The sequence below is a fragment of the Anticarsia gemmatalis genome, chromosome 6 (genome assembly GCF_050436995.1).
Source record: "Anticarsia gemmatalis isolate Benzon Research Colony breed Stoneville strain chromosome 6, ilAntGemm2 primary, whole genome shotgun sequence".
NCBI lineage: Eukaryota > Metazoa > Arthropoda > Insecta > Lepidoptera > Erebidae > Anticarsia > Anticarsia gemmatalis.
This window is the reverse complement of record NC_134750.1, coordinates 14130110-14144950: the sequence shown is the minus strand read 5'-3', so window position 1 is coordinate 14144950 and position 14841 is coordinate 14130110. Positions and strand designations below refer to the sequence as shown.

General features: G+C 37.2%; 1 protein-coding gene across 2 annotated transcripts in view; it reads left to right on the top strand.

Annotated features, from left to right (window-relative positions):
• LOC142973801 (EGFR adapter protein-like) overlaps positions 1-14841 on the top strand; it is a 255524-nt gene that overhangs the window by 138846 nt on the left and 101837 nt on the right. For both annotated transcript variants that reach the window (XM_076115821.1, XM_076115822.1), the window contains exon 2: positions 1483-1563. In XM_076115821.1, the coding sequence (XP_075971936.1) occupies positions 1483-1563 (81 nt within the window). The remainder of the gene's footprint in view (positions 1-1482; positions 1564-14841) is intronic.

Genomic DNA, 14841 nt, shown 5'->3' with positions numbered 1-14841 from the left:
AATTACTACATACCTCGTACATCGATGTAAGGGGTGCTGCCCTTGCGATGTGCATGACCTTCTAATTGTTTGATTGTTTGACTGTCGACCGGTGACGGGGGGTAACTGGGACTGTGGTTATTGTTTAAATTTTGCTGCATCTTAAATGATTTTTTCATTGTATTTAATTGGTTATATTGTTTAAACTTTGCTGCCTTTTTTATTCTTCTTTTGATTGTTCTCAATTGGTTTTTGCTATTATGATGCTGTAATGATTTGTGGTTCACTTAGTGTCAAGGATGTTTAATCCGCCAGGCTTTACCATGGCTGAGAGTCGCGCTAACTCGATTTTTATGAAACGTTTTTGTGTTTCTCAATGTTTAAAAATGCTTTATAAATTCAAATAATGTGACTTATATTTATAAATGTGAAGTTTTTAATGTAATGTAAATGTTCACACTATTGCGCTTTATTTTTATGTTACTCTAACTGTCGCACACCTCAAGCACTATTGCATACTTGAAACCAGTTCGAAATATGACAGAAACAGGACATTATGATGAGTGACCGGAGACAGGTGCAGACGATAATGTTACAGATATGCAAATAACAATTTGTTAATGAATATTGCATGCGCTTAACACAAGATGAATTGAAAAGTAAGATGCGAGATAGGCATAAGAGTGCACTAGTGTGGACATAACTTGGGGCTATATTCGACCTATGTACGCTACGCTATGCGATGTGATAAGATGCTACGAAAACGGTTGTACCGAAACCATACATTATACACTGGTGTTCTAGCCGTCAGAGGGGCCGCGACGGTTTTCGTGATTTGTCTCACGTTGCGTCGCGTCGCATCACATTGCAACAAGTTGCGTCATAGTAGTTTCCAGTCGGCCACCGCTAAAGACGTATTAAAATTTTATTCGCTTGTTAAAAATTCGATGCGAATGAAGAGTTATCGATAATTGTCATCTCGTTCATATCTCGGCATCGAGACGGTTGTAAAAAGACGATATTTAATAGATCGTGAGTAAACGGTAATTATAGGGGCTTTAACGAAGAATAATGTATTTTATATTCAGTACATTAAAAATGTAATAATATTATGTCGGTTGAAGTTCTAATGCAATAAACTTTTTCAACGTCACCGCTTGACCCGCTTGACTTTAAAAACATACAAACACATAACACAAAGAACCACAAACAACAGCCATTCGTGATTCGGGCTAATATTTATTCTGCATTGAAATTGAACCCATGACATTCCGTTGCAATGGTACTGTTCCTTATTAATAGGTTGTGATATAGAATTCGTTTGAATGCCATTCTGCTTTACAAAGTTTTAAATCTATGTACGAGGTGGTGTAGCACATCTTTATTCAACCATCTTGCCCTTGCCTTGTTAAAGATTCATCACTGTCCTCAACCGACTACAGGCAAATGCATATGTGAATGTTTTTAAGTGTAGTGTTAACAACGTAATTATGTTTGTTTCAGTACCTGGGCTCGTTCCCGGTGCCCGGCGGCGAGCCTGCGGCGCGCGGCGACGCCGTCTCCGCCAACCTACACCTCATGAAGGTAAGCCAATACTTACATATCAACGCATTACATATTGTTTACAATAATAATATTCAATAAGGTCATATGAATAGCATAAAAATATAACATGTCTATGTAACAAACTATTATTTAATCACAGAGTTACTACGTTAAATATCTATTGTCACTCATCGAATAGTAACGTAACTTAGAGTAACACAGTGATTTGTTGTAACAAAATTTTCTATACAACGTTTCTACGAAGGTAATTTAATTAAATGATAACTTTGAATTTTGCCCCTTTCCCAAATTTGAACTAAAATAAATTTGAATCATTAGATTTAAATAATAAGGATCAAAGTTACATGTACTTGCACAAAGCACAAAGTACAATTTAAATCACATTACTATAACATCGATATCTTAGCAAGCGGTTTATTGCGGCTCTATCTATCTCTTTCTGTATATATGTCTATATGTGAGCCATCTCTTAAACAAATATACAGCGAAACTCACTCTACTTTATTACCTTTTAGCGAGACTTTTTTATTATCAAACCTTGCCATTGGTGAATGTAAAATACCTTATCGGTTAGAGGCTTTAAAAATGCGTTGAAGTATCGTGGTTCAGCATGAGACTAGCAGGTTGAAGACCTGGGAGGCTATCACGTATCTCAGTTGACAACTATTTGTAAGCCACTATGCTGTACATTGTTTTCTCTCTTAGATTAAAGTGATTAACACGTTACATTAAAGCCGCAATGTATTGCATAGTGGCTATCAAATTTCATTAACTATTTGTCCTCTGAGATACACAATAAGCTCGCTGAATCTGACTTTTCCACTAATTTCTATTAAAACGGTTGCACAATTCTCTACAATTGGAACCATCGAATATCGAGAATTCCGCCCGTTAGAGGCGCTGAACCGATTGTTATACAAAATTGTTCGATAGCAAGCCAGTTGTCGGTAGTCAATAGTAGTGGAGAATCGAGCAACAGACAACAATATTTTTCCAACATTAGTTATATAAATACTGACACTATCTACAAAACAATCAGCAATTTTACAACAACATTAGCGCGTAATGACAGTTGTATCGAGTATCGTCGTCGTAATGATTGTGTCGCGTCGTTTTGGCACGTGTACTACATAATGAACATATTGTTATCATTATATTATATTATTATTATTTGTTAGTGATACTGACACTCGCGCTCTTATCATAGATGTTATGGGCGAGTTTATATAACGTTCGAACTGATTTTAAATTATATATTTGATTTGAAATATGTAAGAGCAGTGATAGCCGAGTGGTATAAGCTGACACCTCCCACGCAAGTGGTCGCAGGTTCGAACCCGAGGCAACACACTAATGACTTTTCGAAGTTATGTGTATATTAGAAATAATTATCACATGCTCCAACGGTGAAGGAATACATCGTGAGGAAACCTTGCATGCCTAAAAATTTGTTTAAAACATTTATTGAGGGCATGCAAAGTCCCCAACCCGCACTTGGCCAGCGTGGTGGACTCTAGGCCTAACCCCTCCCTCATTACGGGAGGAGACCCTTGCCCAGCAGTGGGACATTAATGGGTTAATTTTTTTTTTTGAAATATGGAAAGCGCTGTTTGGTAACTGAATACACAAACTATATAACAAATTTCTGGATTGCTACAAAGAACCATGCATAATAATTGCTCGACTCAGACAGTGGAAGTCGAGACTACGTTATTTGCAGTCAAATCAATTTTCTACCGCTTTGATTATACAGTGATTTCTTACTAGTATAGACAACGAGTAACTATCGACAACTTCTTTAGGCAATTTTAAATGTGAAGCTTTTCACATTGCAATTATAGACGAGCATGCAATTCTTTATAGTCGGCACTAAGTACCCTTTAAGTATTGCACTGCACGAAGATGTAAAGGTTTCAAAATAAATGCTTGATGATTTTTAAGAGCTGACATACATCTGTCCCTATTATGAGAACAATGGCACAGTTTAACCCTTCCCGAAAGTATAAGAGCAGTGAAACAAAGGCTTGTCCCATATCATTGTGAGTGCATCAACTATTCATTTGACCTACTGCGTTCGACGCTAGCATGTGGCATCAGCTTGACTCCAAGCTTTAGGCAGGTACAGATGCAAATAGCATGCAAGGGGACTGTTGTACACACACATTTGGATATTTGAAATAGGCCGCTATGACATGTTTGACACGATTAGAAAATCCCACGCAAGTGATCGAAAGTTCGTACGCCGGACAACGCACCAATGACATTTCGAAGTTATGTTTGTATTAGAAATAATTATCACTTATTACAAAATATTGAAAACTGTGTGATCGCTAAAAAATAATTTTAAATCGGGAAAAATTGTACTATCTTCTAGATTACTTTGGTGTAATTATTTTTTTCCCATAGGGGTAAAAGGTATACCAAATAATGCCACTCGGTACTATTCTTGCAAACTTCCCTTGCCTCATTCACATCCATACATCTTGTCACGCACTACAACAGTTTGAAAACATTAAACAGTTAAACATCTGTACGCCTCAAATCTTTGGTGCAAGGGTCGGACTTGGCTCAAAGCGGCTCAGTGCGCTCGCTCGGCTCTCGTATTGTTTAGCGCGCTGCATGTTTCATGTCCTCTATGTCCCGTCATTGTACACTCGTTCATTGTCGGGAAACGGTGTCAACTCGCACTGTTTGAAGGACCCAGATATGAGGTAACGTTACACACTAAATTATGAAGAAATAGTTCCGATGTAAAGTACGAGTTAGTGGAATTTTTTATGTATTTTTTCTTTTATCTCTTACTTTTCTAAATAGTGCATTTGTGTGGGTGGCAGTTTTAAGAGATTAAGTCATGGTTACGTTAGATGTAGATAGTTAAATCACTCTAGGAAGTAAAACTTTACATTATTTTTATACCGACAGAAAGTGATCAACAATGCTCTTAGGAAAAAATATAAATGTCTATAATATTACCTAAATTGAAAAACTATGGCGAGGCTGTCAATTCGACAGATAAAAGGCAAAATAAACAAAATCATAAAGGCTTCAGTTTTTGGCTGACATTAAAATTCAGTTGCATCATGAAAGCGTGCTCGTGCATTCAGTGATTAACAAAAGTGTTGATGTCTGAAGGCGTCCTACATTCAGCCTAACGTCAGTATTCAGTGTGTCAGGTGCGCGAGGTCGCGAGTCACAGCCTTTGACCGCCGCCGCCCGCGCCCCGCACCTCACACCCCCCCGTGAACTGTGGAGCAAAGGCTTTCAATGTGTCCTGCAAAGGGTTAGCAAGTTTGGAGATTACAATCTGATTTGTTTGGTTTTATTTGTAGAGATGTTTTTTATTGTAAGGATAGTTTCGAAAAACCTCAAAATCAAATCACTTCGGGCACTTATGAGGGCACTTGTGAGTACAGAAGATGAATTTACCGCTAGTTCGGAAGGCAGGGCCAAAGAGTAGAGCTGGCAAGAAATCTACTCACCACGGCGCTTGCTGTGAGTGATAGATGGCAAAGGCTTCCTCTAAGGGCTTTGCTTCTATAGATACCAGAATGGGAATCTTATCTGCAATTTATTCATGTTATTTGCTTATTTGAAATGATAACTTTGAAACTATAGGCAATTGAAATATATCAGATCATGCTTAGGCGTAATACTATAATCCTATATCAAAGACAAAAAACATCACATTAAGGATTACGCTTACTTACATATAGATATCTTAATAGCCATCCTTTTAAACGGGTCAAAACAGTCATAAAACCTTATCGATAAAGGAGTAAGCAGAAACATGTTAGGCGATAGTATCAAAACGACTCTCGTTCCAACCCTACGTCCATTCTCTAGTGTATGTGGGGCAGAGCGGCGCAGATAGTGTAACGCGATGAGGGCTCGTTTGATACCTCGATGCTCATTCTGTTAGTCAGGGATGTAGGGGGACACATAATGAAGGGGTTATAAAGATAATGAGACGGAAAAAACTTTTTTCTACAAGAAATATGTAAAAATAACCGAGTAATGAGCATTTGATGTTTAAACTAATATAGTAATGTAAATAAAAAAACATTCTGTGACATAGGTAATCGTAAAGTAACTTTGAAAATAATTTATTTCTTGAACGTTCGTGCAGGCTTTATTATTTTTTTTATCATTTTTTTATTATAACGTTTGCCAGCTTATCACTAACGCACAGCATGGCATATGGACTTTGTGAGATCCCAAAAATATCTCGTGGTAAATTATCTTTCGTAAAGCACAGAAATGTGAAAGCACAGGGAAAAGGTAACTTGTTTTCTAAGCCCTCTAGTTTGCCCTTAAAAGCTCTGTACCGCTTTTGTCATTTACATGCATTTTAATTCTGTCCTTCAACAAAGTAAACTACCAACCCACTTACCTAAATACTCTTTACTCCCTCACTTTCCCGTTATCATAACTTTTAATTTTCATTAGACAAAAACTTGTATCCCTCGGGCTACGAATATCACGCGTCTAATACGAGCGTAGATAAGGCGTAGAGCCGCTACGCCGCTACGAAGTGCTACGCCGAGTTAATGATGATAAACGTGCGCCGTAGCCGCGCACTAACAAGACCCACTTGTGACGTCACGAGCTACGAAGCTGAGAACATTGTGCTACTGTATGTGTTTTTATGTTTTGTGTATTTTTTGGGGTTAGGTAATACTTTGTATAGGAAATATGTCATGCTTTTGAAATTGCGATAAATTTTACTTTAGTATGGACATTACGTATTTGTTTACGAAACCAAATATTGATCGTTTTGTTTTGTATATTATTTTTTTACTGAGAGCTGAAAGCACCATATTCATGACAATAAATTACTCATTGTTTTGCAAACTAGAGTAATTAATTTGTAACGTTTAAACTTCTATTTTCAGGATTTTAGATTTTTTTAATATATCTCTACTTAAGCCCTATAGCTATACGTATCTGATCTACCAAGTGTCTGTAGGTAATTATGTCGGTAGCTAAGCCTCTGTGGTGAGACGAGAGACTGCGGCTTATTAACACCACCGTTGATAGCAGTCAACCAACATTGAGTGATGGCACAAGCTTATTAGATAGACTTTGTGTTGATATTGTTTTAGTATTAGGAAAATGATTGTGAGTACATCAGCTAGCTGCTTGATGATTATATCGTAGTTAGGGTACAAATAGACGTATGTTAGGTCGCCACGCCGTGCCGTTACCATTGCGTCGGAAGGTTATGGGTTTGATTCCCACTCGGAACAATTATTTGTGGGGTCCACAAATAATTTTTCCGGGTCGGATTGTACTTTGTGTCCGTTGTTTGTATGTTTGCAAAAGTCCCCCCGACACAAGAGCAATTCCTAGTGCGGGAGTTGTCTTTTTTAAGGAAAAATAACGAGTGGCAGAGCTTAATGACATACACACACGTTTCTTCGTAAATCATAGGTTCATCAAAACATTTGAATTTTGCTGACTGTAATTTATGAAATAAATATTTTTTATGAATTAAATATTACAGATTCAAGTCCTTCAAATAATTTACTTCGTCTAAGTATTGAAATTTTAAAACTCGTAATCAATAGACACAATATTTTTTTATGTATACTTTCACTTCGATCACTATAACAGTTATGGCAGTATCTCGCCATTAGCTAGGAAAATTGGCACAGTTTTGATAGAATTTTATATTTAGGTGTTTTATAATAGGTTTTGTACGTGATTGTGCATCGCTTTGCTGATATTTTGTTGGCTCGATGTTACAGGTGACGACGAAATATGTTGGACAAAGTTTGAACGTGCCTTTTAGTGACATTTTAACATTATATAAATGGAAAATAAAAATAGTGATAGGCTGTAAGATATCCCAAAAGTAAGCAGTTTTGTTGTGGGTCTCCAACGATAGTTGAATAGGGTATGGATAGTTTCTTTTTCGTAAAATATTAAATCAGACTTGTACACACGTCATTATGCTTCTTGTGTATTTTTCGTTGTATTTGTTTATTAGGTACTTAAGTATCTTAATACGTAATCACTGTATTAGACCACAATTTAAAATACAAACACCTTTACATTTTCGAAATTATGTAACATAACTTTTTACACCAACTGTACATAAGTATTTTTAAAATCTCCAAATCGTTCCGCTCCTAACATCATCGATTCGTCGCACGTCTTCACTCGTTTTCATACAAGTTCACCTCCGACAATGCACTGGCAAATTTATTCATTGGCTCATGTGGTCGTTGTAGCTGTCACCCCCATCTTGCCCCCCTCCGTCGTCGCAAGCCTTCCAACAAATTGTCTCGAGCTATAGCCACTGAGGTTGGAAGCTATGGGGTAGCACCGCGTCGCAGCTGGCTTGACACGCCCCGCTGGAGACAGATAAATCGCTTGCTTGGACGGTGTAGCGGTATACGTGGCGCAGACTACCTCCGTCTACTTTGTGCTTACAACTAACGTGAATATATCGACTGGTATAGATCTAGTAGTTTCGTTGGTAAGATAAAAACGCTGACAGGTGGTCTGGTTTAATCAAGATTTTAGCAAATAATAAACATACTAACGCACTAACATTGTCGATGGTGAAACGTGGTAGTTTATACACTAATCCCTACACATTTGAGTACAACAGGCGTATTATTGTGTATGTATCATAATTTTGATTTCAATCCTTGTAAAAGCTTGTATTTACGGAAACGACTTCCGAAGCCAAATAAAGGTGCACTGAAACGGAAGTATCTATAGATCGCAAATATATCTTTCAAGTGAGTCTGAACCCCGTATTATGTCTGTATACCTTTCAGCTTAGAATTGCAATAATACGTACACAAAACGACAAAAACTTCAAAAAGCGGGAAGACTTTGAATTGATTTTTCCCCTTTACCCTTTTTGAATACTTTCGGGTGCACCCTCTGTCTCCGAGGGGCGCATTTCACGCGCTCTCTAACAGCTAGGTGCGTTGTTAAGAAGTTTACTCACCATACAGGACTATAATCGTAATCGTTGTAATGTAATCGTAAGTTCTATTACTTCATGACCAATGTTGTATATCCTTGTCATACTGCAGTAGCAGCACTAGCACTTTCAGGTCTGCAAGATCTATAAGTGAAGCAACTTTCGATAGATATGTGGCCACGATTTCATCATCCTACGTCAGTCGTTAACGCATGTCACAGTGTAGCAACGAAATAAATGGGATGCGATGTAATTATTCTTTCACCTCAGATATCAACGTACGGTATAACTAGAGAACGGTATTACGTTTTGAAACTAAACATTTATTGCTTAAAATCAAAGTCATCTAGTGTTACAAGATATATTAATGTTCTTCATTAGTGATAGCGTCAAGCTGTTAGTGAACTAGCTCCGTTAGGTGTGCGTGGGGCCCCGAGGCCGTGCAGTTTGGGGCGGACCCAATAACGTCGCCGTCATTTGTTTGTGCCGCCGCGTGACCTCTGTGATCGCTCAGTCGCGCTGCTCTTAATGATACTTCGTGTATACCACACTAGCACACTCCTGTTATTATAGTGTAGTGCTGTGTCCCCTCTCTCTTGTGATCCACAGCATGTTAGATTGGTGTATGGAAGATGTACTTTGTTTTGACACCACGGATCTGTTTGTTTACAAGTATTGTTTGATACGTCACAATGACATGGTTGATTTGGGTATTTGTACAATACAATTTTACAGATGTACACTGGATGCGAAATAAATAATAAAATAAAAATAAATAAATTTAACCCATTAATGTCCCACTACTGGGCAAGGGTCTCCTCCCGTAACGCGGGAGGGGTTAGGCCTTAAGTCCATGGATGCGAAATACCTAAGTTTTTACTTAGTAAGAATTGAGTGCTCAGTTTTTTTGGCAGTGATTGCGTTGATTTTATTTAGAGAAACCATTTCTTATTAATATTTTAAGAATACTCGAGACAGCATCAATGAAGGTGAAATTTTTTGCATCCAAAAAACAATTCATCTCCATATTCTTCACATAAATACTACCTACAAAATCCAGGCAAAAACGCCCCTCTTTCAATCACACAGCATATCATTTGTCACACACAACAAAACCGAACCATTTTATATTTGCATTGTTTGTCGGAACTTCACTGCAAAAGGCTATAGGACTCGAGCCGTTCATAAGTGCAGGGCTTTTTAGCGGTATAGTTAATTAAAAGTCATCGGCATGCGCATTGTCTCAGTAGACCGCGGGGCCCCGAGTGGGCCCGAGTGGGGCCCCGACTATTTGTGGCTCGACAATAGATTTTTATTTGTCCTACACCCTTCTGCAAACCTCACTCTCGTTGCGTATTGAAGTTATGACCCTATTGAGTTGACTAATTAGTTGCTCTTATGATGTGAATGCTATTAAATTAGTGCACTTGAAATTTTTCTATATACTTTGATTGCATAGGGTCGGAACAAATATTCAAATTAAAGAGAAATAGCAGTCGTGCAGCAGTTCCGTTCTTTTAGTGTTTAAGTAAGGTACTAAATTGAGTCCCACTCTAGACGGCTATAATGGATTCCGACAAAATTAATTTTAAAACCTGAAGTTTCTATGTTAAACAAATGATTGGTTTTTCTGACATTTGGTAGTCCCCTGCCATAACCTAACAATAACACGTTATTCCGAAAAAAAAATGACATAAAGGTCAAGTTGAGTGTCAGTAGCGCGAGTGCTCCCGCCGTCGGCTACACGGAGATTAATCCTGGTGTAGTGACTGTAGGGAGCAGACACACAAACACACAGACAGACGGGCACAAATTAAAATAAAACGACACCGGACTACATCGGGAGCCTCTCACGCAACAATACGAATGACTTGCTATTGTTCATATCTGTTCCGCGTACGTATCATTCTGAGGTTTCAAGTTACGATGTCCTTATGTCGAACACAAAATAGAGGATGTAAAAAATACCAGTAGAAATTCCAGCTTGTATGTTATTCGCTTTATACAAACAAACTTCTCCACATTCTACAGCAGAGCGTGAGATGTGTAGCAAAAATCTATCTTATGATTATTGAATTGAACGGGTATTTAACGCGATGTAAATTTTAAGGTAAAACGATACCTGTTTATAACTCGACCATTACTGATGTTGTACGCCCAGTCTTTCAAGTTAAGTGTGATCACGCAATTTTGCTCATCCGAGTTGAATTACATCAGTTTTTGACTCAGCAGCATTGCATCTCTTTCTAATCCCCCAAAATTAAACTCTCTCTCGCTCTTTCAAGATGAAAGGAAGACCAAAAACATTAGCTCTTGGTAGCACGCAGTACTTAACAATTGTGGTACAATAGATTTTTTCTCATTTACTTTCGTTTTACGAGCAACGTGTAATGACTTCCCTCGGTTAGTTAGTTCTTGAACATTGTACTGAAGGAAAATGCATCCAGTTGGTGTTTTGTGAATGTTTTTCCTGAAGAAGTTACACCAAAAATAGAGAAGTTGTATGTCAAGGAGAATGTGTGGTGGCTTCAGTAGTTTTCTAGTGATTTCAAATACTTGCAAGAAGTCCTTGCCTTCCTTGCCCTGTCTATTCTTTTGTGCTTAAAAAATATAGTTATATAACGTTATTTTGTAAGTGAAATATGAAATATCGTTGTTAACGCGTGGTCTTAATAATTTAATTTTAAGGTGCTATTGTTTGCTGTATTCAGTAATTTCGTAACAAACTATGAATCTCATTTATCTGGGAGATTAAGCTTCGAAATAAAGTAGGTAAAACAGTAAGGAAAAATCATTTTCACTTGACAACAAAACTTAACAATACGTATCTTCACAAAGCAAAAAACTTGTATTTCAATCTCGCAATTGAATACAGACTCACAATGTGGTAACATGAGTACTAACAGAAATCGAAGCATTCACCGTTGTATTCAAATGTGCTCGCAATAAGATCGCGTCTAGGCACGGATCCAATCTAGACGATAGGCCCCGCGACGACAGCGCGACGAGCGCGGGACGACGACGACGCCGGGACGGAGCAGGCACGCCCCCGGGACCACTCGCGCGGAACAAGCCTTAGACAACATGTCGACAAGTATGTTGCAATATTGGGTCTTTTTAAAGATGTTGGAAAAAAAAGCAAGACGTTGCTGCAAGTGTAATTAAAATTGGGAAGACTTTAGCAAAGTACCTAATTTACCTTTTCTTTAATATAGTTTCTTTGTAGCCAAAAGTAAAGTATTTTTGTTGTTTTGTCTCCAGTTTTGTTTACATGTATATTCGGAAAAAAAATGTTGGCCGGAAGGTCTTCACAATTAGGAAAGCACTTCATTGGCTAAGAATTCAATGTATTACAAGATTCGAAGATACCAATTATATTTTAAAAAAGTATACATCAAGTAACTACCTACTACCCAGTCTTTCGCATCTTTAAAACTACGCTTCAAACTCGTAGGCTTTGAGAACGAAACACTTCTTTCAAACCCAAATTTCTTTTATAGAAAATCGACAGTACTCTCCTACAATACTTTTCCCTGGCGATTTGCAAAAGGTTTTTTATCAGCGTTCAAACTAGTACATTGTAAAGTACAGGAGGTAGATTCCCTCTCGACCTTGCGTTACGTAAAGCACTCAGTTTCACGCTCCACTGAAGTCTTTATTTCCCTCCGCGTTCACTCTCGCACTCCGCACTCCGTCCTCCGCCATTTAAATTGGATATTTAAATACCAATGTAAACAGATTCATTTCGGCTTGCGTAACTAAATGTTTTATAAGAGACTGCTTCGATTGTTTGATCCTAAATACTGTAGACATAAGGACTATTAAACTGTTTCGTGTTCCTAGTTGCTAGGTGAGCATTGCAACCAATTTTTGCCACAATTATTTATTTTGCAGTTACTTCTTGACAGATAAATTTACAAAATATTTATACCTAAGTACATTAAACAGTATTATATACATTACGTACTCATTTAAAAATACCGCACCTTTGATTACCAAACCCACAAACCGATACTGACCGGAGAGTAAAAAAAATCACAAGCTAATACGATTATTAGAGCAAACCAAGTAAAATAAAAGCCAAATATCTGCACTAGCAAATAAAACCTGCTTATAAAGACATCCTGCACCAACAGGCCGCATGTCCGGGACAGTGGGCCTCAGATCGTCTGATAACTGATAGTGGCGGGTGTACGCTTATCATAGACTTTATAGTATATAGGCTGAGAGCAGGGATGCTGTTATCAAACGGTCACGTTACTTAGTTATTGGGACAAGGAAGACTCGGGTGGAGAATTGTGAGAGGTATTTAAGGGTTTAAGGTAGAGTGAAGTTATTTGTGTTACAAAAATGTTTTTAGATTTGTAAGATTTTGTGTCTTATGTTATAAGTACATGTTCTTAAATTATTTTACTTGGTTACTTCTACCTTTATCGCGATTAGGTCTTCCTTTTCTAAAGTTTGAAATTAATATTATTTACGTCATGTAAATAATATAAATTTTGAACATTTTACTGCCCCACTACTGGGCTTATCGTAGAGCGTCAAGTCCTAAGTCAAATCAATTTAATAACAAAATACAATTTAAACTTGCATAGAACGTTTACTATGTCATCAGACTTTCTTCCTCCCGACGCGGGAACATAAAATTGAATAGCAAATAAGTGCGTTATCATCATAAACCACATCCTTCAACTAATCACCTCTTATCCTTCAGATAAACATGAAATGTACACAACAAATACATAATGTATTTATTTATAAACACTCGGATATTAAGACCCGTACAGATTGTCAGACTTGCTACCGAGCACATAAATAGCATGTTAGGATAAAAATGCTTGCATCCTAGCTTAATGTAGTAATCTTAATGTCGTCTATAGGGATTGCAATCCGGTCCACCGGATCCGGTGTTTGTATTTAAAATATTTTCGTCAAGCGAGATAATAATTAGTATGCTCTCCTCTAGTAGGTATGTACTACAGATAATTACATTAATAACTGAGACTAATTATTTGAATACATAGAATTATTATATTTTAATTTCATTAGCTGCAAAAATGACGAATGAATACTAATCATTTATAACCATAAATGATTAGTATTCATTCGTCTTTTTAGGAATTATCTGTAAGTATACATAAGTAAGTATAAGTAGATTAAGTAGTATCTATAAGTATCAGTTATTAATGTAATTATCTGTAAGTACCTACCTACTAGAGGAGAGCATACTAATTATTATCTCACTTGACAAAAATATTTCAAAACAGACACCGGATCCGGTGGACCGGATTGCAATCCCTAGTCGTCTAAATAAACTGTATATGCAATAAAGGGTGACATCCGCCACTTAACCGTTGTCAAAGTTACTCAAAAGTGTTTATCTTCTGCTTTAACGCGTATATGATATAGAATGCCATATTACTATAATTACCATTTGGATAGATTGAATGGCTTTGGTTTACGCCTTTCAGTAGGAGTATTATTTATTTTATTTCTTTATTTATTTAGGGAAAAACAAACAGTTACACACTTACATTGTTATAAAGTAATACAAATAGGTACTTCTTATATGTGAAACCAACAACGTTTTCCACGTATTAAGTATTGACCAAGGCGTGCGTTTTCTATGCGACATTTTTCTGTATGAGTAGTCTTCCTAAGAGCGTCACACACGGCGCGCCCTCACTTTACGATCATACCATATAATTAATTCGGCAGTTATGTCAACGAGCTGTGTCGTGATGCACGCGTGAGGGGGGAGTAGGGGGGCGCGGGGGGATCGTAAAAACATAATGAAACTTTCATAGCTCACATAAAAATTGTTGTTTTATAAACAAGACGTGTAGTTTCAAAGTAATTCAGGTTAGGCTTTAGGCTCAAAGTTTGGATACTAAAAATCAGGTTGGAATGATGTCAGACCTACGAATTTTTAGGTTGATAAAACCACTCCCTACTTATATTATAAAAAAATGTGAGGTTGGGTTAATTTATGTGCGTATATTTGATACTTTTTCACGAAAAACTGCTGAACTGATTTTATTGGGACCCAGATAATGTAACCTTCAAAAACACATAGAAAACTTTTTACCCGTAGGAATATTAATTACTAAAAGTTAGTTAGAAATAATGTTTCCCATACTTTGAAATGGTCTCAATCTTCATTAAATCTCGATCAAATCTTTGCCCTAAAACGCTACTTGTCCCGCAATAACAAATATTTTACGAATACATCCTTAAATACCGAAAGTATTTACGGATACGTTGTGATGAAAGTCTGAATACAAGAACTGTATTGAAGTAGACAGGCGTCTAAGTGTTATTTTAGATTGTTTTATTATGATTAAAGTACATTG